This window comes from Anguilla anguilla, chromosome 8, assembly GCF_013347855.1.
Source record: "Anguilla anguilla isolate fAngAng1 chromosome 8, fAngAng1.pri, whole genome shotgun sequence".
Lineage (NCBI taxonomy): Eukaryota > Metazoa > Chordata > Actinopteri > Anguilliformes > Anguillidae > Anguilla > Anguilla anguilla.
Window position 1 is genome coordinate 33,866,187 of NC_049208.1, and position 25,132 is coordinate 33,891,318.

Consider the following 25,132-nt stretch of genomic DNA (forward strand, 5'->3'; position numbering starts at 1 on the left):
GTGTGGGAAAAGTGAAGAACAGTATATAGGGAATGTTAAGAGAATGATGCAAGGCATCAGTATGCACTGAAATTAGCAATTTCACTAATAATTCCAGTACACCTGGCGAAATGATAATATAAAAAGGAATTATATAATTTCAGAGGAAACAACTTCATAGGATAGTTTTCCTCCTCTAACTTCCTCGTTTGATCGCCAACAAGTAAACTTGAGACAATACATGAATCGAGAAACTAGGATGGGGTAATTGTAGTTTTTGCAGCAGGAGTAACTAGAGTACAAAATTGCCTGATAAAATAATGAACAACACATCCCAGAGTGCACCGTTGGACTGGGAGTAATGTCTGTGCAGTTCATAACTAATTATTCACATATAGGGTGTATTTTTTGTTTTCAGATTGGCTATTAGCGTAATATTTCCTTTGCTTAGCCCACCTACTCGCTGTTTCTAAGCCTCCCTGATCTCTAATTGGGTATTGTAAACTTTGTGCCCAAGCGCCGGCTAGGTATTTTCCCACAGTTCGATTCGCTAATGGTCAGTGTCAATTACCTGTAGTTTGACAGTTGACCACGCCCTCTGTTTAATACCTTAAAACTACAGGCTACTGTACCTGTCAGTGATTTCTGATTGGCTAAACGGGCCAGCTGTTAGAGATTCATTCACCATTTTGTGATTGTAGTGTAAAAGGGATTCAGTTTTTCCTCCTTTGGGTTGCTGTGAGAAGAAAGATATGTTTTACCAAGGAAGAATAAAGTAAACCTTGACAAGCAACAGCCATGGACGGCAGTGTAATTTTAATACATTCCCTACTGTATCGACAGCAAACAGCACCGTAAATCTTTTGGGGTGAGTTAAACAAACGAGTTTATACTCTCTTTTGGTCTTTCAAGCAAACTAGGATATGTTGCTAGCTATCTGGCTAGCGCTGTATTATCTGTGATGCTGTTTTGCGACCGTCCCCGTCTGGAAGAAGAGTAGGAAAGATTTATTGCTGGGTAGCGTGCTACCTATCTAAGTATTGAAACAAGGCGAATAGAAAGAGGGGCGCGAAAGGGGGTGCGGGGGTGTACAGTAAAAACTTTACCGAAAAATAGTCTTAACACCAAGACCCTGGAGCTTGCTAACGTTAATTAGCTAACCCAACGCTAGCTATTTTCGCTACTGCGTCGCAGCTGCGACTGACACAGAGCTAGCTATAGCTAGGTAGTTAGCACAGCCCTAAGTTATAAACTTGACTTTATACAGTTAATTTGCGACAACAAAGACAACCTATTGCACCTGCAACAGTAAACTTGCTTGTACACATCAAGCATTATAAAATAATTATTATTTCCATGGCACAAATAAGTTGTTTTGGCTTGATTTCCTGCTACTTATCTAGCCGGCTAGCGAGCGACAAGCTATTTACAATTTAATTAATTTAACGTTACTACTTCACTACGACAGCTAACTCTACTACTACTAGTCTAGCTAACTAACTACTACTGCCCCTTCTGCACCTGTTTCAGCCCAACTTTCGGTGTCGGCTTCTATTTGTTAATATTTATTCACTGAGCGTTAATAATTTCTGTGCATTAAGTTATTCATTTGCATTATCATGTTGGTTGAATATTGTCAGCCAGCTAACAAATTAAGTTCGTTGCAAAGGGATATTTATCTGTATATATAACACGCTAGTTAGCCAAGTAACTAGCAGCATTTGTTTCTAAGAGGAGGCCTGTCCAGCGTCACTCGATCCTGTTTTGCTGAGACCGTAATCTGCTTTAGTTACAACCATAGACGTGCAACACTACGTGTGTAGTAGTATCTACGGAGGTAGTGCTAGTAGTTGTAGATCGCGAACTGTTCGACGGCCAATGGCTTACTACCGTCATAGCTATAGCCAGCTAGATATATAAACGAAAATCGCTCGTTAAAGTAAATTATCGGCAGTTATCACTTCATAACAATAACTAACAAGCAAGATTAAATTTATCGGTAAAATTAAGTAGTGCCACTGGCTACCATAGTGTTTTACACAGAACTTTTAAATTGTTTTAATGTACAATAGGTGGTTAACTATTGCGAATATATGTATCGATATCTAACTGCAACGTTATTGATAATCTGCCATTGCATATCTGTAGCTAGACCTAATGACGTTATTGTTTTATGCCTGCGTTTAGCACTCGTCCAATAATCGATAAGAAATAGATCATTGTGAGCCCTGTCGCTTGTTTTCTGTCATTACGTATTTAGATTTTGGTAAATCAGATAACAGTAGTATATTTTTAATGGCAAAGTAACTGCGGTTACTGGAACTGTATAGATTAAATTGGACTATATAGGTTGCTAACGTTGCTACTTATAGTATTGTCTCGAACTGCGGCCACTACTGCGAAGGTATTTAAGTCTCTGTCAACGTAATGCATTCACTTTGAAGCAACTAGCTCCAGACTTCCAAAATACCAAATAAAACCACTTGAGAAAATTTGCTTTAGCATATGGAATTCTATCAGTGCTCTTGTGGGTTTTTCCTGTTGTTCGGAATGTGCGTTCCCTGGTGACCTAGTTAGGACAACGCTAACCTGATAGTGTCCCATGCGAAACTAAAGCTCCTGTACACCCACTTTTTAGAGCAACCTACTGCACTACCTTCACAGTGGAGTGCAGTGCAGTGCAGTAATGTTAATCCACACTCCACTGGCCTGCAGAGTGCACTGAGACGTAGTAGTATGTCAAGGCACACATATGCACACGCTGCACGTTTGGAGCACAGTACTCCACGCAGACAGACGATAAGATAATGACGTACAGGAACAATTTGGTGCAGTGTGGCCCATCTGAAGACTCCTGTCAGAGTGCAGCCCTGCACCAAATGCACCGTGACATAGGCATGGTATAGTTCACGTTTGTGCTGTGCTGACAGACATCTGCTAAGACACCATATTATATTGGACACGGCGATGGCTTTTTCTCTGGAGTGTATTTACAATGCCATAAGCTGGTGTTCATTTCTTATCAGTATAATCTTACTGCGTGATCATCTGCATCAGGTTTAGCACTTCTATAATGTCACCCGATGCCCAAAGGATTAGTGTTGTGTGTTGATACGTTTATGTGCTTTGTGTTTGTCCCTGTACATTACTGAACAGATGTGTGCAGTTGGAACTTAAGTGGTGTCATCTTGGTCTTTTTTTTTTTTTTTTACAGGGGAATTCCTGGCAAAATGTATGGGTCATATTGTGTTTGAGGCAGTGGTCTTATTTGTGTAGCAGTTCTTTTTGTTATCTGTAATTATTAGTCAGATGGTTCAGTTAAGGATTCAAGAACACATGCACATTAAATGTGCACATTATTCAGTAATTGTCTTATTTTTTAAAAGAAATTCTGGTCATTTAAGGTCGCGATTCTATGTAGTTGCTGACATTATTTTTTAACTATCAAGGCTTGAATAATATATTAGGCTTTTCTTCAGTATTTTTAATTAGGCCTACTTATTATCATTGAATAGCCTTAACACTGTTAAATCTAAACGGAGTGAATAACCTTTCAAATTTGCACATAATTAAGAGTTGTGGATGATCTCAGTTTCAGTTTTTGGCTTATTTAATTAAAGAACATGGATCATCTCTTGCAGAATTAATGTTTTTTTTTTCCCTCTCTAAACAAACCACACGAGCAAAGGGAAAGAAAGAGGATGTGAAAGAGGCAGCGACGGACGCAAAGGGAACAGGGGCATTTACGCGTGAGGAAGTGACATCATGGCCTTCGACAGGAAGCGTGGATTTGCGCCAAGGCGCGCCGATGTCTTCGGCGGAGAAAGGGTTCGAAATGTTCGCTAGAATGAGAGAGAGAGAGAGAGAGAGAGAGAGAGGGAGAGAGGGAGAGGCTGAAAATAGAGAGAGGAGAATTCCCCGGAGCCGCGCGGGCCGTTTGGGCCGGGAGCCCCGTGCGTGACCGTGTGTGTGACCCCGCGGACGCGCTCGCCTGCCGCTCGCCAGAGCTTTTATTTTCTGCAATTTGTGTTCATTATATCACCATGATACAGCAGATTAGAATGCAATCTGTCCCGCATGCTGTTGGCTTGGGTATGCAAATGAGGACAGGAAGCAGAAGGGGGTGGGGGTGGGGGGGCGCTTGTTTTAGCCTTTTCCTCTTCTTTTGCTCAATGTGATCCACAGCAGATTGCTTGTGTGAAAGTTCTTGTGTTGTTATCGGTCCCATTATCAGCTGTCCATCAGTTCCATTATTGCTGAAACGGTTCTGCCGGGACTTATCTTTCAAACGTATCGATACGCTTGTAAGGTCTGGCAGTGAAAGCCCAGCCTATACAGAAATCTGGACTGATGAATGCCTTTTCCAGCCGAACTTAAAGCTGCCAAATAATGTACATTTTAGAGCAAACGGCAGTGAGTGATGAATGAACATCCTCCCTGATGCAGTGGCGTGTGATGCGTGGAGGAGGGATCTCCGCACGGACAGGCCGGGCTCTGATTCCACTGCAGTGCATCCTACACCTGCCCTCAGATCCCAGCCACTGAATCATACCGGCGGCAGCTCCCCAACAGCGGCGTCTCGCTGATGCGTCGTCGCGTCGAGTCTGTCTGAGGACTTTGCATGCGCATCCTACCTCGTGGAATTTTCCATTACGGAAATTGGCTGAAATCTTGTTTATTTGAAGCGTTTTTCAGCGTATAAAAGATTGCATGGGTCTGTATGTCTGCAATTGATGTCCCGGACTGTATGCCTGTTTTGTGCCCACAAACTGGGCACTTTATGAGCTGCCAGGTCCTGGGATCGGGCCTGGAGTTGGGACTGAAAGCGAGTTTGTGGATTTGAACCCAACTCGGCACAAAAGTGCATGAAACTTCACTCTGTAAATTAAAAATATTTGTGATGGACAAAAATGAAGTCACCCTGGTATCTGATATAGGCCTAAACCTTGAGACAATGAACATCAAATCTGGTTAATAAAATTGGATGTTCTCTATTCAAGAAAACCTGTGACCTTGACGTTATGGCCAGGGATATTGGGGAAAGAAAATCAGCCCATTAGAAAAATGATGATGTTAAATCCTTAAAGCCTAAGGGCTATGAAATTAGATGCTTGCGTCTGAAAATAACATTCTCTTAAATTATTATTTTTTTATCGGTCATTGATTCAAGATGCAGCGCTATAACCCGTATACCATTGTAAAGCTTACACTTTGATGCAGAAAACTTTGTCTCGATCGGTAAAATCACTAGAGATAAAATAGAAATAACAAGGCAGTCCTCTTCCCCAAAGGAGAGCTGGAATTGATATCCCAGGTTGATGATTATGGTATTTTATAATCCAATAACTGGCCGCAACAAGTCAAACAGCTGGTAATACTACAGCGATGGCATTGACTTTGCCAAAATCCTCCTCTGAGGCATAATCAGTCAATCCCCTTTTTTTTTTTACATAAGCTGCGAAAAATGCAGTAATTCCATTGGGCTGGAAGTGTTTTCAGGAGCACCTAAAAACGAGAATTTCTATGTTTTTTAGTTAATAGAATTTAACATGTGAAAAATGTCATTTTTTTCAAAAAATATTTTGGCTGTCACCCTGTTGTGATCAGGAGGCTTGCGTACTCCTTTGACAACTGTGGGCTACACTGGTGGGAGGAAATTCCTGGCAGGTTTTTTAGCACACAGGACAGGTTGAAGGTGAGAGGTCATTTCAGAGTTCACAGTCAAATCAGCTGTTATTGTCGAGAGCACTGCCTGGTCTCAAACCTGTGAAACCTATGCGAGGATGCTGGTGAAAGACATGAGTTCCCTCAGTTCACACTTCCCTTCGAGGTGCCTTTGCAAGCCTGGATAAGTAATTATAGTGGGGCTGGGAGGCTATGCCTCATTTCATACAGACACTATTTGCATATGCAAATTACAGCAGCCTACTTAGTACTTACAAGCCTGACTTACAGCAACCTGACTGCTGTGTGCAGGTCAGAGTGCACAGCAAGGTAAAACCAAGTGGTGTGATTGTTTCTAATTGGATTTAGTGTGTGTGATAAATAGCCGTTCTTACAAAAAGCCTAGATTTTAAGTGGGTTTTAAGGGGTTAAATAAAAAATAGTCTTGTAATTGATATTATGTGCATGCTTTTGTACACCCTTGATGGGATAAGCATGAAAGTCAATATTCTGTTCAGAACTGTATGTGACATGTTGGATATATAAAAAAAAGAACAAAATAACTTCGCTCAGCATATTTACTGTATTTGAAATTATTGATTGTGTAGCAGATGCCCGGGATGTTTATCACGCTGCAGTTGACACTTTCCTTTTCGATATTAGATGTAGTGGGGCCTGTGTTGTGCTGGATAATGTTAATATTCCCACAGTCACCAAGAAAAAATGCTGTGTGTTGTTCCAAAACTGCACCATATTCTGCCAAGCAGCTGGTACTGTGATTGTTTGGATTTAAAATATGTTTCTATGGCATTTTTAGTATCTGTAATTAAAGTATTACTGTCCTGGAATAAAATGATTTTATCTGTTACCCTTTCTTGCATACCCTCTTACTCCATTTTCTACCAACTGATTTGCGTAAGCTGTTTACAGTTTAGAAATGCACGCGCACTTAAAGTTGACACGCTGGCCTTGACTTGGCTTGGTCATATTAATCTTAGAGTCAGGAAGTGGAGTTGGTTCTCTAATCTGAATCAGACTAGTTCTGAATCAGGCCAGAGAACTTAAACTGATCCTGACTTAAACGACCTGTGTGAAATGAGCCCCTGGTGGCCTAGAGTAAATTAAACAAAAAAAAAAATTGTGCCAAAAACTGTTTCTTTTCACACGATAAAAGGGAAGCAAAATTTGGAAGTGTATAAACGTTTCTACCATTTTTCAGCTGCTGTCAGGTGTCACCTCACCGCACAGACATAATTTTCACCTGCGTGGGAGAATTTCTGTGCATTTGGACAACCTCTTTGCCACAGGATTAGTTCCAGTCCAGCACCTCCTGCAGATCAATTTGGCAAGCCAAATACCAATTCTGCCCTAATCACTTCTGCTTCTTTGCACTTCAGAGTAACTTAAATTAGCCTGTGCCCAGTGGCACCTAAATTGCCATGCGTGAGCAGCAGCAGTACTGACAGATGCAAGTGAAATAGCTGGTGTATAGAACTGCAGATATTTGATAAAGAAAAATTTAGTTTTCTCCCTGTCTCTTGTACACAATACACATGCTGCTATTAAACAGAATCAAAAGCCTAGATATTCATAACTGATATTCATTAATTGCTGTTGGCAACCTGAACGTTCCATTATCTTCCACAGAAAATTGAATTGCAATTTCAGTTATCTTAGAAGCACCTCAAAAGTTAAGTGGATCCTCGCACATTTTATGAATTGAATAATTTGGAGTAAAGTTACCGCTTTAATCCAGGTATTGTTTGCATTTTATTTCTGTCTTTTTTGGAAATGGTTTCTTTCGGTTTCTACGTTCAATGCAGCTCGGCAGAGCGCGTGCTACCGTCTCTTTTCCGCTATCTTCAATTGCGGATAATTTCAGAATCCTTTCTTGATTACTCAGACAGTCCACACAGCTACTTATAGTGCAGTTTGGAAAGGGACACAGCCCTGCTTTGAATAGGATGGAGTTAAGTCCCAAACCACAGCTACTCTGTGACCACAGACAAGTGTTAGTGAAGTCACCAGTGCAATGCAGTGTAATGTATTAACAATAATGCTAATCGGCTGCTGTCTCTGTCTTTATTCTCCATTTTAGTCCTGAAAAGCCCAAGGACAGAACAGGAGGCAGAGAGACGGAGGGAGAGAGAGAAAGAGAGAGAGCGAGGGGGCGGGGGAAAAAAGGACGCGAGAAACTGCGAAGAAAAGACTCTAACAAATAAGAGTGACAGGGAGCAGAGGGACCCCGCTGTGAAGAACAAGAGGGCTGAAAGGAAGCAAATAAGAAAAGATGAAGCCTTTGAAAAAGCAAGGTAGGCGGTCTCCCCCGTCAACCCGGGCCAAGGGGGGGAAGAGGAGGGGGGCGGCGGAGGCGGCGGGCGAGGGCGAGCGGAGGGAGAAGCAGCAGGCTCCGGACCCCGAGGAGCGCACGGAGAGCGCGGCGAGCAGACAGACCCCGCCCGGCTCGGAGACCCGCCGAGAGGAGCCCGCCGTCAGGTGCGCCCCAACCCCAGACAGGGAGGGCCAGAGGGGCGGAGCTAGGCCGCGAGAAGCCGCTGAGGACTGTGGGAAGCCGGAGGACCAAGGGGTGAGCCCCAAAGCCGGGGGCACGAACGGCAGCGGCAGCAGCAGCAGCGCGGCCAGCACCAACAGCAGCCCCAACCCGCCGTCCAGCCGCAAGACGGCCACGTTCAAGGCCAGGGTGCCCAAGAAGAAGTACACTTACGAGCACTGCACCGCCAGCGCCTCCACCCCCCCGCACAACAGCAACAGCAACAGCAACAACAGTAACAGCAACAACAACAACAACAACAACAACAACAATAACAGCAGCAGCAACAGTGGCAGCGGCAACAGTGGCAGCGGCAACAGTGGCAGCGGCAACAGCGGCAGCGGCAGCGGCAACAGCGGCAGCGGCAGCGGCAACAGCGGCGGTGGTGTTCCCAGCGCAGGCGGCCAGTCGGTGGCGGCGAGCGCAGCCAGCGCGGCGGCCAGCGAGGACAGCACGGACACGGACGCGCACAGCCACGGCAGCGGCCCGCCCGAGGACCGGCGCCCCGACCGCGGCCCCCTGGGGGAGGGGGAGGGGGACGGGGAGGGCCCCCCCAGCTCGGTGCGCTCGTCGGACTCCACGGACACGGCCAGCGAGCACTCGGCCGACCTGGAGGCGGCCCCCGACCCCGCCCGCGACCCCGACCCCGAACCCGTCTCCCGCCACAGCACGCGACCCCCCTCGCCCGTCCTCCCGCCCCGCCCAAACTCCACGCACCGGGACGGGGGCCCGCAGGGGGGCCCGGGCGAGGCCCTGGCCAAGTGGCTGAAGAACCAGCGGGTGCTGGTCCGGCAGCAGGCGAGGGGGCGGGACCGGGAGGAGCCCGGGTGGGGGGCGGGGCTGGCCAGCGGGCCCCCGTCGCCCGTGTTCCGCGTGGGCGCGGTGCGGCAGGTGGGGGGCGAGCTGTGCACCGTGTGGGTGCAGCTGAACGGGGAGAGGGTGCTGTGGCACTACCCCCTCCCGGACAGGACGTCCCACCAGCGAGAGGCGGACCTCATCCTGGACGCCCCGCCCCCGGGCCTCGCCCCCGTGGACATCGGCACCAGGGTGTGCGTGCCGTTCGGGGGCGGGCGGGAGGGCGGGGAGGGGGCGGAGCAGCTCTACAGGCAGGGCGTGGTCTCTCAGGTGGACCCCCACCCCGCCGTGGCCTACCCGTACCGCGTGATGCTCTGCGAGGACAGGGAGGTGCTCTGGGACGCCGCCGCCGGGGACGAGGAGAAGAGGAGGGCCAGCGCCCAGGCCGTCTGGGTGTCCCGCCAGAGCCTGCGCCTCCTCGCCCACCCCTGGGAGCTGCCCCAGCCCGAGGAGAGGTGGGAGGGCGGGGAGAGGGGGAGGAGGAGGGAGGAGATGGAGGCGGAGCCCAGCGTGTTTCAGCTGAGTGACGGGGGGTCCAGGCAAAGACACGGGTTCCCGTCCAGGGCCTTGGGAGGACAGAGCTTCCCTTCTACACCTTCCTCCTCCTCCTTCACCTCCACCAGCGTGCTGAGCCTGGCCACAGACAGAGACAGAGAGAGGGAGCGGGAGAGGGAGAGGGAGAGGGGTAGGGAAATGGAGAGAGAGAGGGAGAGGGGTAGGGAAATGGAGAGAGAGCGGGAGAGGGGGAGGGAGATGGAGAGAGAGCAGGAGAGGGGGAGGGAGATGGAGAGACAGCGGGAGAGGGGGAGGGAGATGGAGATGGAGAGAGAGAGGGAGAGGGGGAGGGAGATGGAGATGGAGAGAGAGCGGGAGAGGGAGAGAGAGAGGGAGAGGGGGAGGGAGAGAGAGAGGGAGAGGGAGTGGGAAAGAGAGCGAGAGAGGGAACAGCAGATGCAGAAGCAGCAGGCTGTCCATCCCCAGACCCCGGAGGAGGACATGGAGGTGTCCCGCCTCAGCATGGCCCAGCTGCAGGAGGGGGGCGTTGCCAGCGGGGTGGGCGGGGCCCCGCACAGGCACATCCTCTCCAAGCCCCCCGGCTACCCGGGCCCCCAGCTGTCCGTAGTCCGGGGCGTCGGAAACCCCCTGGGCGGCCCCCCGGTGGCCCACCTGGCCCTCAACCCCCTGGCGGGGCTCCACCCTCCGCCCTCGCCCGTGCTGCAGGGCCCCGAGAGGCCCGGGCCCGCGGGCGTGGACCCGCACCACCCGCCCCCGCTCCCCCCCTCCTCTTCCTCCTCCTCCTGCTCGTCCTCGGCCCGCAGCTCGCTGGGCGCCCTGGACAAGGCGGGCGCGCCCGGCGGGGGCACCGCGGGCGGGGGCTCGGGCTCCACCTCGTCCTCCTCCTCCTCGCGCTCGCGCACCCCGCTCACCGCCGCGCAGCAGAAGTACAAGAAGGGCGACGTGGTGTGCACGCCCAACGGCATCCGCAAGAAGTTCAACGGCAAGCAGTGGCGGCGGCTGTGCTCGCGCGAGGGCTGCATGAAGGAGTCGCAGCGCCGCGGCTACTGCTCCCGCCACCTGTCCATGCGCACCAAGGAGATGGAGGGCGGGGCCGAGCGGGACCGGGGCGGGGGCGGGGGCAGCAGCTCGGGCACCGTCACGCCCTCGGACCTGCGGCTGGGCGGGGGGCGGGCCAGCAGCGAGTTCGACTGGGACGACACGTCGCGGGACAGCAGCGAGGCCAGCAGCCGCGGGGGGGACTCGCGCCCCCGCCTGGTGCTCCCGTCCATGCAGGACCTGTCCCGCTTCGACTTCGAGGAGTGCGAGGCGGCCAACATGCTGGTGTCGCTGGGCAGCTCGCGCTCGGGCACGCCCTCCTTCTCGCCCGTGTCCAACCAGTCGCCCTTCTCGCCCGCCCCCTCGCCCTCGCCCTCACCGCTCTTCGGCTTCCGGCCCGCCAACTTCAGCCCCATCACCGCCTCGCCCGTCCTGCCGCACCGCCGCCACCGCCACCTGAGCGGCACGGGGGGCGGGGCCACGCCCAAGCTGGGCACGCCGGGGGCGGAGCGGGAGCGCCACCCCTCGGGCATCCCGCCCTCCTTCCAGACCAGCCTGACCTTCACCGTTCCCATGAGCCCCAGCAAGCGCAAGCCGGACGCCCCGCTGCCGCCGCCGCCGCCGTCCGCGCAGGACTACGCCAAGGCGGAGCTGGAGCACGCCGAGCACGGCCTGGGCCTGGCGCTCAACCCCGCCGCCTTCCACGCCATGTCCCCGCACGGCCAGCAGGGGGCGCCCTTCTCCCGGCCGCGCGGCCTGGGCAGCCGGCCCCCCTCCTCCTCGGCGGCGGCCTCGCCCCCGCCCATGCTGGTGTCCCCCACGCCCCCCTCGCCCCTCCCCCAGGACCCCGCCCTGCGCCGCCTGGTGCCCGCGTCCCAGCAGGCCCCGCGCGACTCGCCCGTCATCGTGCGCAACCCCGAGGTGCCCCTGGCCAAGTTCACCGAGCGGCCCCTGGGCCGCGGGGGCGGGGCCGCGGGCGGGGGCGGGGCCTGCTCCAGCGAGCACAGCCAGGCGGCCCAGCCGACGGGCGGGCTGCAGGTGCCGGTGCCCATCAACGCCGCGGCGACCAACGGCGCCGTGCTCCTGCGCAGCTCCGGGCCGGCGCTGGTGCTGGTGTCCTCGGCGCCCTCCCTGCCCGCCGCCGCGCCCCTCAGCCGCCCCGCCCAGGCCAGCCCCGCCCTCTCCTGCATCTCCGTGTCCAGCCCCGCCGTCGGCCCCGCCCTGGCCAGCGCCGGCTCGGGGGGGCGGGACCGGGGGGGCCACGCCGGAGCCTTCGCGGGGCCCCTGCAGCAGCCGGTGGCCTGCCACCCCTCCCCCACCGCCCTGCTGCCCCTCATTCTCCCTGCCGAATCCCCGCACCCCGCCCCGCGCAAGGACATCATCATGGGCCGCCCCGGGACAGGTAGGAGCACCGTTCAGCTGCTTTGAAGTGGGGATGTTTTGCAGAGGGAAGGGTGTCACAGTCACAGGGGTATCCATGAGCTGGGAGATAATGCACCCAGATAGACATCAGCAGCGTCAGTAGTGTGGAGTGATAAGCGAGGCTTCGGAACGGAAGAGGGTAGGCAGCATGTGGATGCTTTGGTCCGGCCAGGATGGAAGCCAGATAAAGCAACGGGGACGAGAGCAGACTTTGTTCCGGTTTGATTGGCTGGCCTGTGGAAGAGTCCGGGCTCCGGTGCTGAAGGTTGAGCTAATCAAAGAGCGTGTCTGCGCACTTCAGTCGCTCAAGTGTCCGTCAGTGAGTGTGCTTACCCTTCCTGGGTTCAGCAGACGCAGCCGCCTTGTCGTCGCCTTGCATAGACTAGAGAAATTATGATTTCAGCGAAGCTCAATCACTATGTTTTGAGAGGGGGGAAAATTAAAATGGGTGAAATTACATTGCGCATATCAACAGCGTTTGCTTTTTGCAATTATGGAACAGACGTATGGTAAATGGATTTAGGAATTTCGAAACTGAACGAGGCGTTTTGCATGTCATTAACGTAAAATGAGTTGAATAATTAACATCGTTCATTTGCTCAGAATTAGTGGGAGGTGGTGTACTTATTGATTGACATTTGGCTACACTCAGAAAGCATAAATTAACTGTGAGTTCTTTGGTCTGCACTTGGTGCATAATCTCTGCTCTGCTGTAGCTGCCATATTGATTCACAAAAATTAAAGTAGGCCTATGCAAAAACGCGCTGACTTTGAGTTTAGGAATGGATGGTCATAGGCAAAGATGATCTGGGGCGACTGATAAGATATTGAACAACTGCAGTTTCTAATTGTGGTTGCTGAAAGTGAGCATATGTTTTGAACAGATGTCAATATAGATAGGCTAGATGTCAGATGTAATATAGTTTATGGATGTGCCCTGGGGTTCCAGAACTTTTCAGAAGGTTTCTAGGAGTTCTCTGGGTAATGGTAGTCGAGTTTCATTCGTTTATTCTTTGGATTATGTACCAATTTCTTGAGTTTAATCTGAAAAGATCAGTTTACCATGCTAAATTAAAAAAGCATCCAAAAGAACAAAGTTACCAGTTTTAGTCTAAGAAACAAGTCAGTCCGCTTTATCAGTTCGGTCTCCGCTGGACTGTTTGGTTGTAGACTAAGTCGCGTGCCATGGATCAATGTCACTCTGGACGCCCTGAGCTTTGGAGAGGAGGAAGCTGGGATTTTTAGTCGAAATTGGCCCAGCGTACTTCCACAGTCCAGCTTTGCATCAGTTGGAAAGAGAGCAGGGGGGACCGGAGGATTTGAGCTAATCCAGGGAAAGACAGCTGTAATTCCATATTTCACAGAGGGGATGATGCTCTTTTCAGCGTGAGCCACACCTTCGCACGGCTCGCGTCCTGCACATTTTATCTGACTATAAAACACGGTCCCAGGCGTCGTTACACGCGTGCGGTTTGGCGAATGGCTCCCCCCCCCGTTTTATCTCGCGGCTTACGAAGAGGCCTTTCCTGAAATTGTTTTCTGATGACGACAAACACCCTTTTTAAATCCCTAAGATCCTCAATTGTTCCCCGCGTATAAACATGTCTCTCTGCTCCGTTTTCATTCAGACCTCTTTGAGGCCTGTTTACGGGTTTTTTTGGTCCACTCTTGTTCTAGTCTGAAGGTGTGGGGAGTTTTCTGGAATTTGAAGCGCGTGAGTTTTGTCAGGACCGGATGTTTTAGGAGTCTGTTTTTTACTGTGTAAGAATGGAGTTTCCAGGGCGATGCCGTGTGGTGCAGTCTGCAGAGCAGTGGGCTCTCGAGCCCGTTTGTGAATCCACCCACACGGATGGGTCAGATTCCCTGGACACTTTCTGTTCTGTGATCCCGTCTCTCTGTAATCCTCTCTGCTATCACCCGTCTGAATGAAGTGAAAAACTACATTAGGAGGGTGGACTCCCTCCTGGCTCTCAGGTGGGATAGCTAGTTACTGAAAGACTATCTTTTATGATGGGGCTGCTGGGTGGTTCTTCCCGTTAAGGCGTTGTTATAGTGCACGGGTGGGCCCTGCGGTCTGGTGTCGAACCCCGGCTGATGGACCGGCCCCCCACTTCACTCTTCGACCTGGTGTTTGTGTAGTAAGAAGTGGTAGTAAGTGCAGTGAGAAGCGGGGGCTGAATTGCTTTGGAGGAGAACACACCCACTGTCCTGAATCCACACAGAGGTTGCAGTGAGTGCCGCTGAGTGATTGCGAGTTCCAAAGGGGGAAGAAAGGGGAGAAAACTTTTTAAAAAATTAAATGTCTTTTATTCATGAGAAGCTTCAAGCCTTTGCTTGGCAGTGCTGAAGACATGTCTTTATTTACTTAAGCAGAGTATGGAAAGTAGCCTAATTTTAAAATAAGAAAAATACGTAAGTAAATAAATACAGTCTATTCTTATTGTTCGAGCCATTCGTTTTTAAGGCCTAAAAAGAAGTTTATCCTGTTATAGTATCCTGTTATAGGTTCTGGGTAGAGTTGTGCATGTCAGGATTATGAAACACCCTAGCTCATGCCTGTCAATACATTTTCTTTCCTGGATATTCAGCCCCCTGCCCATAGAACATAAACATTCCAGTCCAAGTCGACCATTTTCAGGTCTGCTGTTAAAGTAACATGCACACGATAGCCTATGTCTGCGTACTTCATTTTGGCTAAAGAAAACAGGAACTGTCCCATTTTTAGCACAGTGCAGCCATGATAAAATAATAACTAAGCCAACATAAACAGGTTTATGCTATGAAATGTAATTAGAAATTTTTCCAGTGATACCGTTTCGAAAGATTATACATAGGCTATTTATAGTTTTCAGTCACGTGACTGCTAAGGGGGCAAAACAGTGTTCTAGCATGGATGACAACACTGGGCGCCCTAACGAGCTACTCCACTAGCCTGTAAAATTTTAATCTACCTAACTTGTGATGGTAGAGGTGAAACAGGTGTATCATGACTTTGAACTAACGTTACTTATTTGCGGTAGGCTATATAGACCAGTTGGGGTATGAACGTCACTAAAGTACGTGCTTGAAGCTATGCAGTCATCGGTGTGTTTATGTTTAATAGCACGGTTAACAGCACTTAGCCTAACCGTGCTCTCCTCCTCTCTGGGTTTTCCTTCTCAGATGGGATTCTGCAGAAACATACCCCAGGCTGGTCTCCTCTTCTGTGCATCCTGTTAGTGCATTCTGTTAGCGCACAACAAATGTCTGGCGTTTTGTGAGGAGATATGGTGTGATAACGGCGATACGGTGTGCCAGCAATAGTAGTTATGCTCTGTTTTGCCAGGTGGGTGTTCCCATGTCTCAGTGACGTCACGTGAGCACTATGAATAGCTCTCTGTAGGCCAGCATAACGAGACCGTTAGATTTCTCTGCTGAAATTGTAAAGTGGTTTTACAGAGAAACACTTGCATTGCAGTGAGTTGTTTTTTTCTCATTTTGAGTAATATTCTCCCAACATACACCTACATCCAGTAACGGTTTTGGTTTTGATGTTGCAACTTCAGACTTGCTATATTAGCTCTTTTTAGTAGCTTTCCATGGGAGCGACATATAAAATGGTAAAAGGCTGTTACATGTTTGCCAAATGAATGCTCCCTAGTCCTTAAATTGATAATTCACTTGCTGGAGTTTAAAAAATATTTAAATAAAGTTTGTATGTTTTTGCTTGGTGCAGAGCAGAAACAATAGCTGGACTTCATATAGCCTAACTCCAAAGCAGCTTTTACAGCAACATTGTGTGTTCACAGGTTGTACAGTTATATTTTACCTGATAATTTACAAAAAATGTAAGTTTGAAATGTACATATTAACAGATTCATTTCATAGTGTTTATTCACAGTTTTAAACATAAGTATATTTTTCTTTTATTTATTTAATATTATTTAACCAGGAAATTCCTATTGAGATCGAAATCTCTTTTGCAAGGCAGACCTGGAGGATCTGTTTTTATATCATGCCCTTACTTCTCTCCTTGAGCATAGCTGTTAGGTTGCCATAAAAATAGTTCCAATGCAAATTATATTAAATGTAATGTTTTGAGAATAATCTGGTAATATGCATGTTCAACCTCATGAGACATAACATTTCTCTTTGACCATTTACCTGAAGCTTATTTTATTGTGTTTGACTACAAACCCCAACATGCCCTCTGTCTGCCACGCTGCCCCACTGTGGGCTCGGTCGTGTCAGTAGCCCTCATCAGTTAGCATGGAAGGTGGCTCCAAAACGGTGGCCACGTGCCAGCTTGGCTGCCAGGTTTACCCTGAAGCGAAGGCCGCTCTGACGCTGCAGAGTCGGCCAAAAGGAGGTTTTCCTCAAGTGTGATTCGTATTACGGAAGCCGAAACGTGGTTGTGCGTGTGAGGTCAAAGGTCATGTTGAAAAAACAATGAGAAACTATTGACATTTCGGCAGTGCAGTAGTTAGGCTACCTCTTTTGTTATTCAGTAAAAGCACACCATTTATGCTCAAACCTCACATTTCTACCTCTGGGACACATATCATGCCATTTTAATACCATTTCAGCCAGAACAAGGAGTGAGAAAATTTGGTTTCACTTTGGGTAAATGCTTCCAATCTGATGTAGTTGCAGTGTTGTGCTACATTTCCATGTACCACAACCAAACTTCATTCCCTGCTCCATGCCTGGGTCAGACCAGTACTGCTAGATATTGTACCCTTACCCAGTTCAAATATCTGGATCCATAATGAGCATACTTTTTTGCAACCTCAAAACTGTTTTTCCAGATTGGTAACAGCAGTGCATCGATATTGGAGGAGAATATGAGGATAAGCAGGTAGCTTCTGGATCAGAATACAGTTGCTAAAAAACACTTGGTCGCATTTATGTCAGTATCCTCACATTTGAATTTGGATGTTATTGGCCCATGTGAAACCACTCCTACATAATGATAAACGCTTCGGATCGATCGCATTTCAGAGGCGAATTAACTTTGGATTCACAGCTTTAGCTCTGTATATATCCCCAGCGTCGTACAGGCACGGATTAAAATGTGCTGGTACAGAAGTAGAGAAAGGCATATTCAGGTTCTATTCATCTGGGCCAACTATCTGCCCTCTGAATCTTTTATAAGTACAATTGAATGCATAATGAGTGCAGTCACATACTGTTGTATTTATTTGTTAATGACAGATCAAGATCCAGGTCCAAAGCACCATTAAATAATTTATTTCCAATCAAATGAAAAAAATGGCTGTATGTCTATGTGCATTATAATATATATTGATGAGTTAATTATGCATATATATCTCGGCCCATTTTATGTGACAGGCAGTTCATTTCCAGTGCATTTCAGACTTAGCATTAAAGCTAAGGCCATTCCAGAGCTTGGTGGTACTGCCAGGTAGCCGGGCGATCTGCACATCAGAAACCTCTGATACAGTACATACTGGCAGAGAGGATGGACCAGGTGGTTCACAGGTAGTATTGGTATTGCAGTGATGTTGGGTGTGTTGCTGTGGCACGAAGAACACATTCCAACACTTACTCTGTAAACTTCCGTTGTGAACACAATTTTCTAAACAAAATAATAATAAGTACTAAGTAGTATGCTCTATGTGGTGTGTACTAAATAGTAGGTACTAGTCGGTGTGTATGAGGTCTATGAGGTAGAATGTACTAGTTAGTAGGTGCTAAGCAGTATGCACTAGGTAGTAGGTACTTAGTAGTTAGTTGGCAGAAGTGGGGGAAAAATACTTTAGGTTTTATCGCAGAGAGTCTACGGACAAGCCAGTTAAATAGCTTGGCACTGTTAATATTGAAAGTGTATGGATGGATATCCTGTTCTTGGGCATATCTTCTTATTAAATAGAGAGAGAGAGAGCCATGCACTCTCAGCCCTTAAAAGCATTAACTTCTGTACCTTTTAACCTCATGTAAACGGACCCCAAACTTGGGTTATTTTGCATTTTTTCCTGCCAATTGCATCATCACAAATGGTCCAGTACCACTTAAGTCCAGTAGCTGCATCTGCCAATGAGAACATCTCATCTTGAAATTAGCCAATTACCACACATTGGATACAAAGGCAAAACAAGGTTGTGCACATGTTCCTGCTGCCGTGGATTACCCTGTAAGGTGGAGAGGCTGCCATTTCCTCAGCCCCAGCACCAGCTGCACTAAACCTTCCATCAGCTCCCAATGTGGTCTGTCAGGAATGTGGACATATTGACTCCGCATCAGAGGCAGGCAGGAAGTGCATTCCTGATGATGTCATTGATGGGGACATTCCTTACTACAGGAGCAAAGCAGGGGAGGAAGCCCTACTGTCACTGTAGTCAAAGGCAAACGGGCTGCATCCATGCATTGAGGGACCAAAAACAAATCTACAAAAAAAAAAAAAAACTTCTAGCATGACAACCAGCAGGATTTTAAGCTTAATACATCCAGCAAGCTCTTTTCTTTATCCATCTGTACCCCTTTTCTTTGTACTGAACACCTTCTGTAGTGCATATTCACATATGTACGAAGGCAGGGGTACATTTGGATATTGTCAGTGTCATGGGAGTGGCTGTCCGGAGGTCGATTACCTTGTCTTAATAGTCTCCTTGGAGATATAAAATGCGGAATAAAGTGTAGGAATGATGTGGCCTAGACCCTGCCTTCTGTCCGAGCAACACACGATTTGAGTTCAGGCTCATTACTTTCATATTACCTATGAGTACAGATGCAGCTGTTTGTCACAGAGCGCAGCTTCTGTGCCTTTGTCATGGGGCAGGTATGCATGTGTAGGTGGTGCCGTCTCACCCAAAAACTCTGGCAGGAAACGCTGCAGTTCATTAAGGTTACGGTCCCACCTGGACTGGTGGCCTATTTCTCCTCCCAGATCTGCCAGCAAGACTGCTAAGGCTCACACAGTACTGATGAATGAAATATGGAGGGTGGATTACGGAGGACGCCGGCTGTTTTTACAGCTGGAGGTGGATGGAAATGGCGCGGCGTGGTGGCCTGTGCCTGGCTGAATGGCCCATTGATTGCCTCCTCTTTTGTGTGGGCGATCAGGCAGCACCCAAAGGGCAGACTGCCCTGACTGCCAGGAGCTGCAAGCAATCAAACCAGCGTGAAATGAAACAAGTGGCTAAACCTCATGTTTCCAACTGTCAGCCAGATATGTGTATGAGCAGAATACATACAGACGGGTGACGTATTCAAGGAAAAACCAACTTAAAATGTCTGGGTAAGGTGTTGGGCCACCACGAGCCGCCAGAACAGCTTCAGTGCACCTTGGCATAGATTCTGCAAATTTCTGGAACTCTACTGGAGAGATGGAACACTATTCTTCCAAAGGATATTCCCTCATTTGACGTTTTCATGATGGTGGTGGAGAGCGCTGTCTAACATCGGTCCAAAGTCTCCCATAGGTGTTCAACTGGGTTGAGATCTGGTGACTGTGAAGGCCATAGCATATGATTCACATGATTCATTATTTTCATACTCATCAAACCATTCAGTGACCCCTCATGCCCTGTGGATGGGGGCATTGTCATCCTGGAGAAGACCACGTCCATCAGGATAGAAATGTTTCATCATAGGGTAAAGGTGATCACTCAGAAGAACTTTGTATTGACTTGCAGTGACCCTTCCCTCAATGGGGAAAAGTGGACACAAGCCATGCCAGGAAAATGCCCCCACAGCATAACAGAGCCACCGGACTACCTCACTGTAGGGGTCGAGCATTCAGGCCTGTACCGTTCTCTTGGTGCACGCTACACATGCACTCGCCCACTTATCGAGAATATGGTGAACGATGACTCATCTGACTATATCACTATTTCCACATCTCTGTAGACCAGTGCCTATGGCTTTTGCACCACTGAACTTGCAATTGTGCATTCGTCTTTGTAATGAGCGGTTTATGCACTGCAACCCTACTATAATATCCCTTCTATGTAGTTGTTGATGGACTGTTCTGGCTGACACTGTCTGATCACGGCCTGCATTGACATTCTCAGTTATCTGAGGAAGAGTTGCTCTTCTGTTTTTTCCTTACATATCACACTAATGCATGAGCATCACAGTCATCATATCTGCGCTTTCAACCACAATTTCCGACCATATTTACTGATGTCTTTCCCATAGATATAAATACCGATGTCACTTTAGTCACTATTCCTATTGAAACACTAGCCAGTTGAGCAGTCTTTGTGACTGAAGCTCCTTCCACCCGTGCCCCAGTAATGAACACTCTTTCAAAGTCACTTAGGTCTTTTTCTCTTGCCATCTTGATCCAAAATCAAGGTCAGCTGGACCTGCTCAGCATTTTTATACATGTCACAGAACATGATAGGGTGTTATTTGCTTAATTGTGTCATGCAGTACACCTGTATGTAAGCCTTTGCATTCATTATGTTTCTCCACTCATTTACTCTGGTTTTTCATTTAATTTGTCACCCATATGTATGTACTAGATGTGTATAATATGATATTCAGTGTTTAGAAAGGTATAATAGGCCTGTATTTTATTTTCGGTAATTAATTGTTAATTATGTTGTCCCTGTTAAAAGTAAGGTTAAACATTGTGTCTGACCTGCTTTTTTAAAAAAACGTTACAACAAAAAGAAAATTCTTTGCAATCTGCAAAAATAAAATAAAAAACTTAACAAATAAATTAAACAGAAATATTTGGGATATTCATTTTGATCATCTTTTTCACAAATATTGTTTATTATACAAGGCCTATATTGTTGTTCAAATTATACAGTATGCAGAGGGAAGTGGGTTCCAAAAAAGGAATAACTCCCTCAAAAAACAATACTTCATAACATAAATGCAACCTCTTGCTGTGTGTGTGTGTGTGAGCATTGCAGAAGTGTTTAAAAGCGCATTAGTATACAGGAAGCAATAAACCACTGAGTTTGTAGTTTCACCTCCAACCACAGGCAACAAAAAGTGATTATGAGGGTCGATTCGATCGCTGAGCACTGGTATTTCTGAGCAGTATCACCAGTTGTGTGTTCTTTATTAGAGCTGATCTTCCACATGCCAGGTGGACTCCACATTTAAAGTGGCCAGTTACAGACCGTTTCTCCCTCAACATGTGACCGTCATACTGATTAATACTGAACAGGTCAGTCGGCTGAAAGGAAGTCCCTACGCCAGAGCTTTTCGCGAATTCACTTGCTCTGCAGCCTGAATCATGCGAAATGAAGGCCACAGCTTCTCAGGGTATTCAGGACATCAGGCCTGGATATTTGATAGCACCGTAGCGCTTGTGCGAGGAGGTATCGTGCTTTGAGGTAATGAAGTAATGGCATTGCAGTGAATTAAAGAAGACGTCAGCGGTGGCTGTTCATTTCCTCTGAACTGATGCAAGGCCTCCTCAGCGCACCGGCGGCCAGAGGGTGTTACACAAGTGTGCGCGCCGCGTTCGTGATTTATACCTGTTATTATTTATTCTTTATTGCTATATATTGCTGTTCCTTGCCCTTACCACTGAATTTTGGGAAGATGGATTTGAGTTCTTGTGCCCTGTGCATTTGGCGCTCCTGAAAGGGACACAGCGACTGCACTTCATTCCTATGTTTTTTTTTAAAGAGTTTGTTACTGACGTAGGCTATATGCTGACGCGTGCCGTTGCTATGACAGATAAGGATCCGTACAGTAGGTGACCACCCGTAAGCTCATTAAGACTCTTTGTGTTTTATGATTGTGGTTTCTACTGTACTATGCTGGGTTGTATTTTATGCTGTGTGCTGCGACCTCTTGGCTAGGACTTCCTTGAAAAGATTTTTTTTCTCATCTGGACAAACGAATGATAAATGTATAAATTTGATATTTTTTAGCCATTAGCCGAGTTTGCGAAACCCAGTTGCAGCTCGGAGGCGATGTCCTCTGGCAGTTTTGGAGCGTGAAGGCGATCGTAGGTTTTCGCTCTGCGAAGCGTGCGGTAGGCCGACGGGTGACTGTGCGGCTGAGGCTGCTGATGCAAGCGGGTGGCGCTGCAGTTCATTTGCATCATCGGCCCACATGACCCCTGGCCCCGACTGGCACTGCCAGAGTCTGGTTTCAAGCATTCTACACGGTTTGAAAGTAAATCCCGGAAACCGTTGACGCAGCCAATTTAAATTCATCTGCAATCACTTGGCTCTTGCAGTTCGCAACGGAGTGTAATCAGTAGCTCCTGAAAGTGCGGTAGTCCACCTTGCAGAACTTGTTATAGGCCGAGAGGTATTTTAAGAGTCCTTTGGGGAGCTTGGTTATAAGAAAGCTTTTCTTGTGTCATTTTTGAAACACCGCTGAAAAGGTGCTTGTTGCATATTCCCTTTAAAGACACTTTTCTGTGGCACTTCGTAAAAAAAATGCAACCACCATATGGAAATACCTGGGAATGGAAAACAATTAGCATGACAGTCCTGCTCTTATAAAAGAAATTAATGCGAACAGGAGAGTGTAACCAAGCTGCAGTCAAGCTAATAACCTGTAATTCATGACAGGTGAGCTGACCGTTGAGCTGTTAATTTTCATGAGCACATTTGCGTTTAACAGTTTAGCAATATAGTTGTGACATTAAAAATGCTCTGGCTAGAAATACAAACACATAGGGCCTAACGCACTTTAATATATTGCACATGTTTTCCCCTAATAATTTGTGAATGTTTGGAAACAAAAATCAGGTTATTAAAAATGTTTAGAGATGCAAATAACATCAGAGCATCTGGAAGAAAAGCTGAATACTGACTTTAATTTCTCCATTTTGTATAAATTGAATTTTAAGGTTCAAACTTTTCCTAATGGGTTGAGTATAAAAACAGGAATTGATTTGTGCTAAGCTTGTCCCAATCAGACTATGTATCAATGAACCTGTCTGTCATATTTAATGATCTATTAAAAAAGTTAGAAGCTTTCTTTGAACAAGACCAAATTCATAAAAAAACTGGAAAAAAGCAAACCGTTTTTAAGAACCCGGCTGCCCCAAAAACACGCCAGACCGTTTTCAATGTCCTCATTTTGAATGGATGATCTTTCACGACTGGCCCAAGTTGCTGAGACAGATGAGCCTGTTCACATTGTATTTCTTACTCCTCTGTATCCTCCGAACACCCTAGACAGGGGCGTCCTGGCTCAAAATAGGGCTTAGATTGGTGACTGTGTGTGACAGCAACTCCAGTCGGTCCAGTCCTGCCACTGTCAAGTCGTCTCCCCATATTTAGCTACATTTGGAGTGTAAAATTCAGTGAAGTCTTCAAATGACCACGACAATGCATTGAGATGTAGGCTATGAAAAAATGAAACGCGTGGCAAAATTTACATTTGGAATTTAAATATTTAGTGAGTGTGAGGGCCAGAATTCAGAGGTAAATAAAGCCTATACTGAATGATTAACACATTGTAAGGGTCATTCTACTGGTGCAGTATGTCACTCAAACTTGGGGTACAATATAACATTTTTAACCTAATGAATCCTCAAAAATGCTACCTTAGTGTTATTTAAAGTGACTGTAAAGGAGCTGAAAATAGTTTAATAATCATAAATTATCACTGAGGAATGGATTCACTACAGATCCACCACTTATCTATTCAAAGTAATGCTAATAACTATAATAACACACATTTCACATCGGACATAAAATCTGTATAGAAAAAAACCTCAGGATTATATGGGTGTGGTTGGGATCGCCTGCCACCCCATTTTGACCCTAAACGCTTCCCTAAACGTACCACCCGCAAGTAAACGGACACACGTGGCTAGCATGGCTACATCTAGCCTACCTGTAGAGAATGGCTTTTATGAGTAAAATCGGTCAAATATGACTGTTTATGTATGAGGCAGAATGGGGAGCCTCAACCGTGATAAGCCCCAGCAGCAAGTTTCAGGAATCTGGCCAAACCAAGAAGTCTCTGGTTATAAATTGGAGAGCTGTCTGGCTTTGTGAAATGGTCACTGCAGAAGAGGGTGTTTGATCTTGCCAGTGTGGCCATGGCTGGCTTTTCAAAAATGCCACCCATTTCTTCTGCATCATTCATAGGAAACTGAAAAAAAATGACACCATAATATTACCCTCAACCTCTTCCTTTGTGTTTGTGCATCCAATAACTGCAGGGAGCATTTCTAATTGTTTAAGATATTTATTTTATTTTATTTTATTTTTTGCATGATTTCATAGGCGGCTTATGTGGCTTGAAAAAAAAACACTTAGGCTGGCCACCTTGGACATTTTATGCAGGACCCTGCTTAGAGTGAGACAAGCCATTTTCAGGGCACTCCTGTAGCAGCATAGACATGCCCGATTTTTACATTGAACATGCATGTCTCTGAATGTGGAGGGCTAGTTTCTCTTCAGCCGTATTTCTCTTAATAGAGCGCTAGTTTCTCACTCCAAATTATTTAGTATTGACCCACAGTTGGTGCCGACACCCCTAATATAATATAAAACAAGACCTTGGATTAATTTAGGATCTATCTAAGCTATTGTTTATGTTACAAAACCGAATGCCTTTCCGCTATCACCTTTCTACCAGGTGGCTTTTGAGAGACTGTATGTTGGATTGATAGTTCACCGTTGGCCTGGCTTAATGCTTGCAGCACATCTGGTGGCTCTGACGGAGGGAAGGCCACCCTTCCCTCCCGTTTACCTACACACATCCTCTCACTCCTGACTCACACGGGCGTTCCCACTCTTCACAGCACCAGCACAGGAATTTTTCATGGCCTGACGCACAGCAGCCAGGAGCCAATCCCTGCCCTGCTTACTCAAAACATCTCTTAACTGCTTTTGAAGTTCACTTCTATGGTGGGTGATGCAAAGTGTTAAAAAAAGTGGCAGTCTTTAAATTTGCATATTCAAATTAGGTACATGCCGAATGAGTGCTTCAGTGTCTTTGAGTGCAAGTGGGTCTGTAAAGAACCTAGTGTGTGTGTGTGTGTGCGTGTTGCAGTGGATATGCACAGACATGCTTGAAAAATGGAACATTGACCTTCTGAAATCCCCTTAAAGATAGGCGAGAGAAAGAGAGCGAGAGGGCGAACGAGCGCCTGTCTGTATGTGTGTAATAATAGCTGTTTGGTGGGAGTTTCTGAATGTCGCGACCTCCTGCGATTATATAGAT

At 47.4% G+C, this 25,132-nt stretch overlaps 1 protein-coding gene across 1 annotated transcript in view; it reads left to right on the plus strand.

Annotated features, from left to right (window-relative positions):
- The first annotated feature begins 617 nt into the window (after positions 1-617).
- The window catches only part of LOC118233620 (protein capicua homolog), a 53,110-nt gene continuing 28,595 nt past the window's right edge, over positions 618-25,132 (plus strand). The window contains exons 1-3 of the mRNA XM_035429427.1: positions 618-847; positions 7,742-9,742; positions 9,914-12,005. Coding sequence (XP_035285318.1) covers positions 7,934-9,742; positions 9,914-12,005 — 3,901 coding nt within the window. The 5' untranslated portion in view covers positions 618-847; positions 7,742-7,933. The remainder of the gene's footprint in view (positions 848-7,741; positions 9,743-9,913; positions 12,006-25,132) is intronic.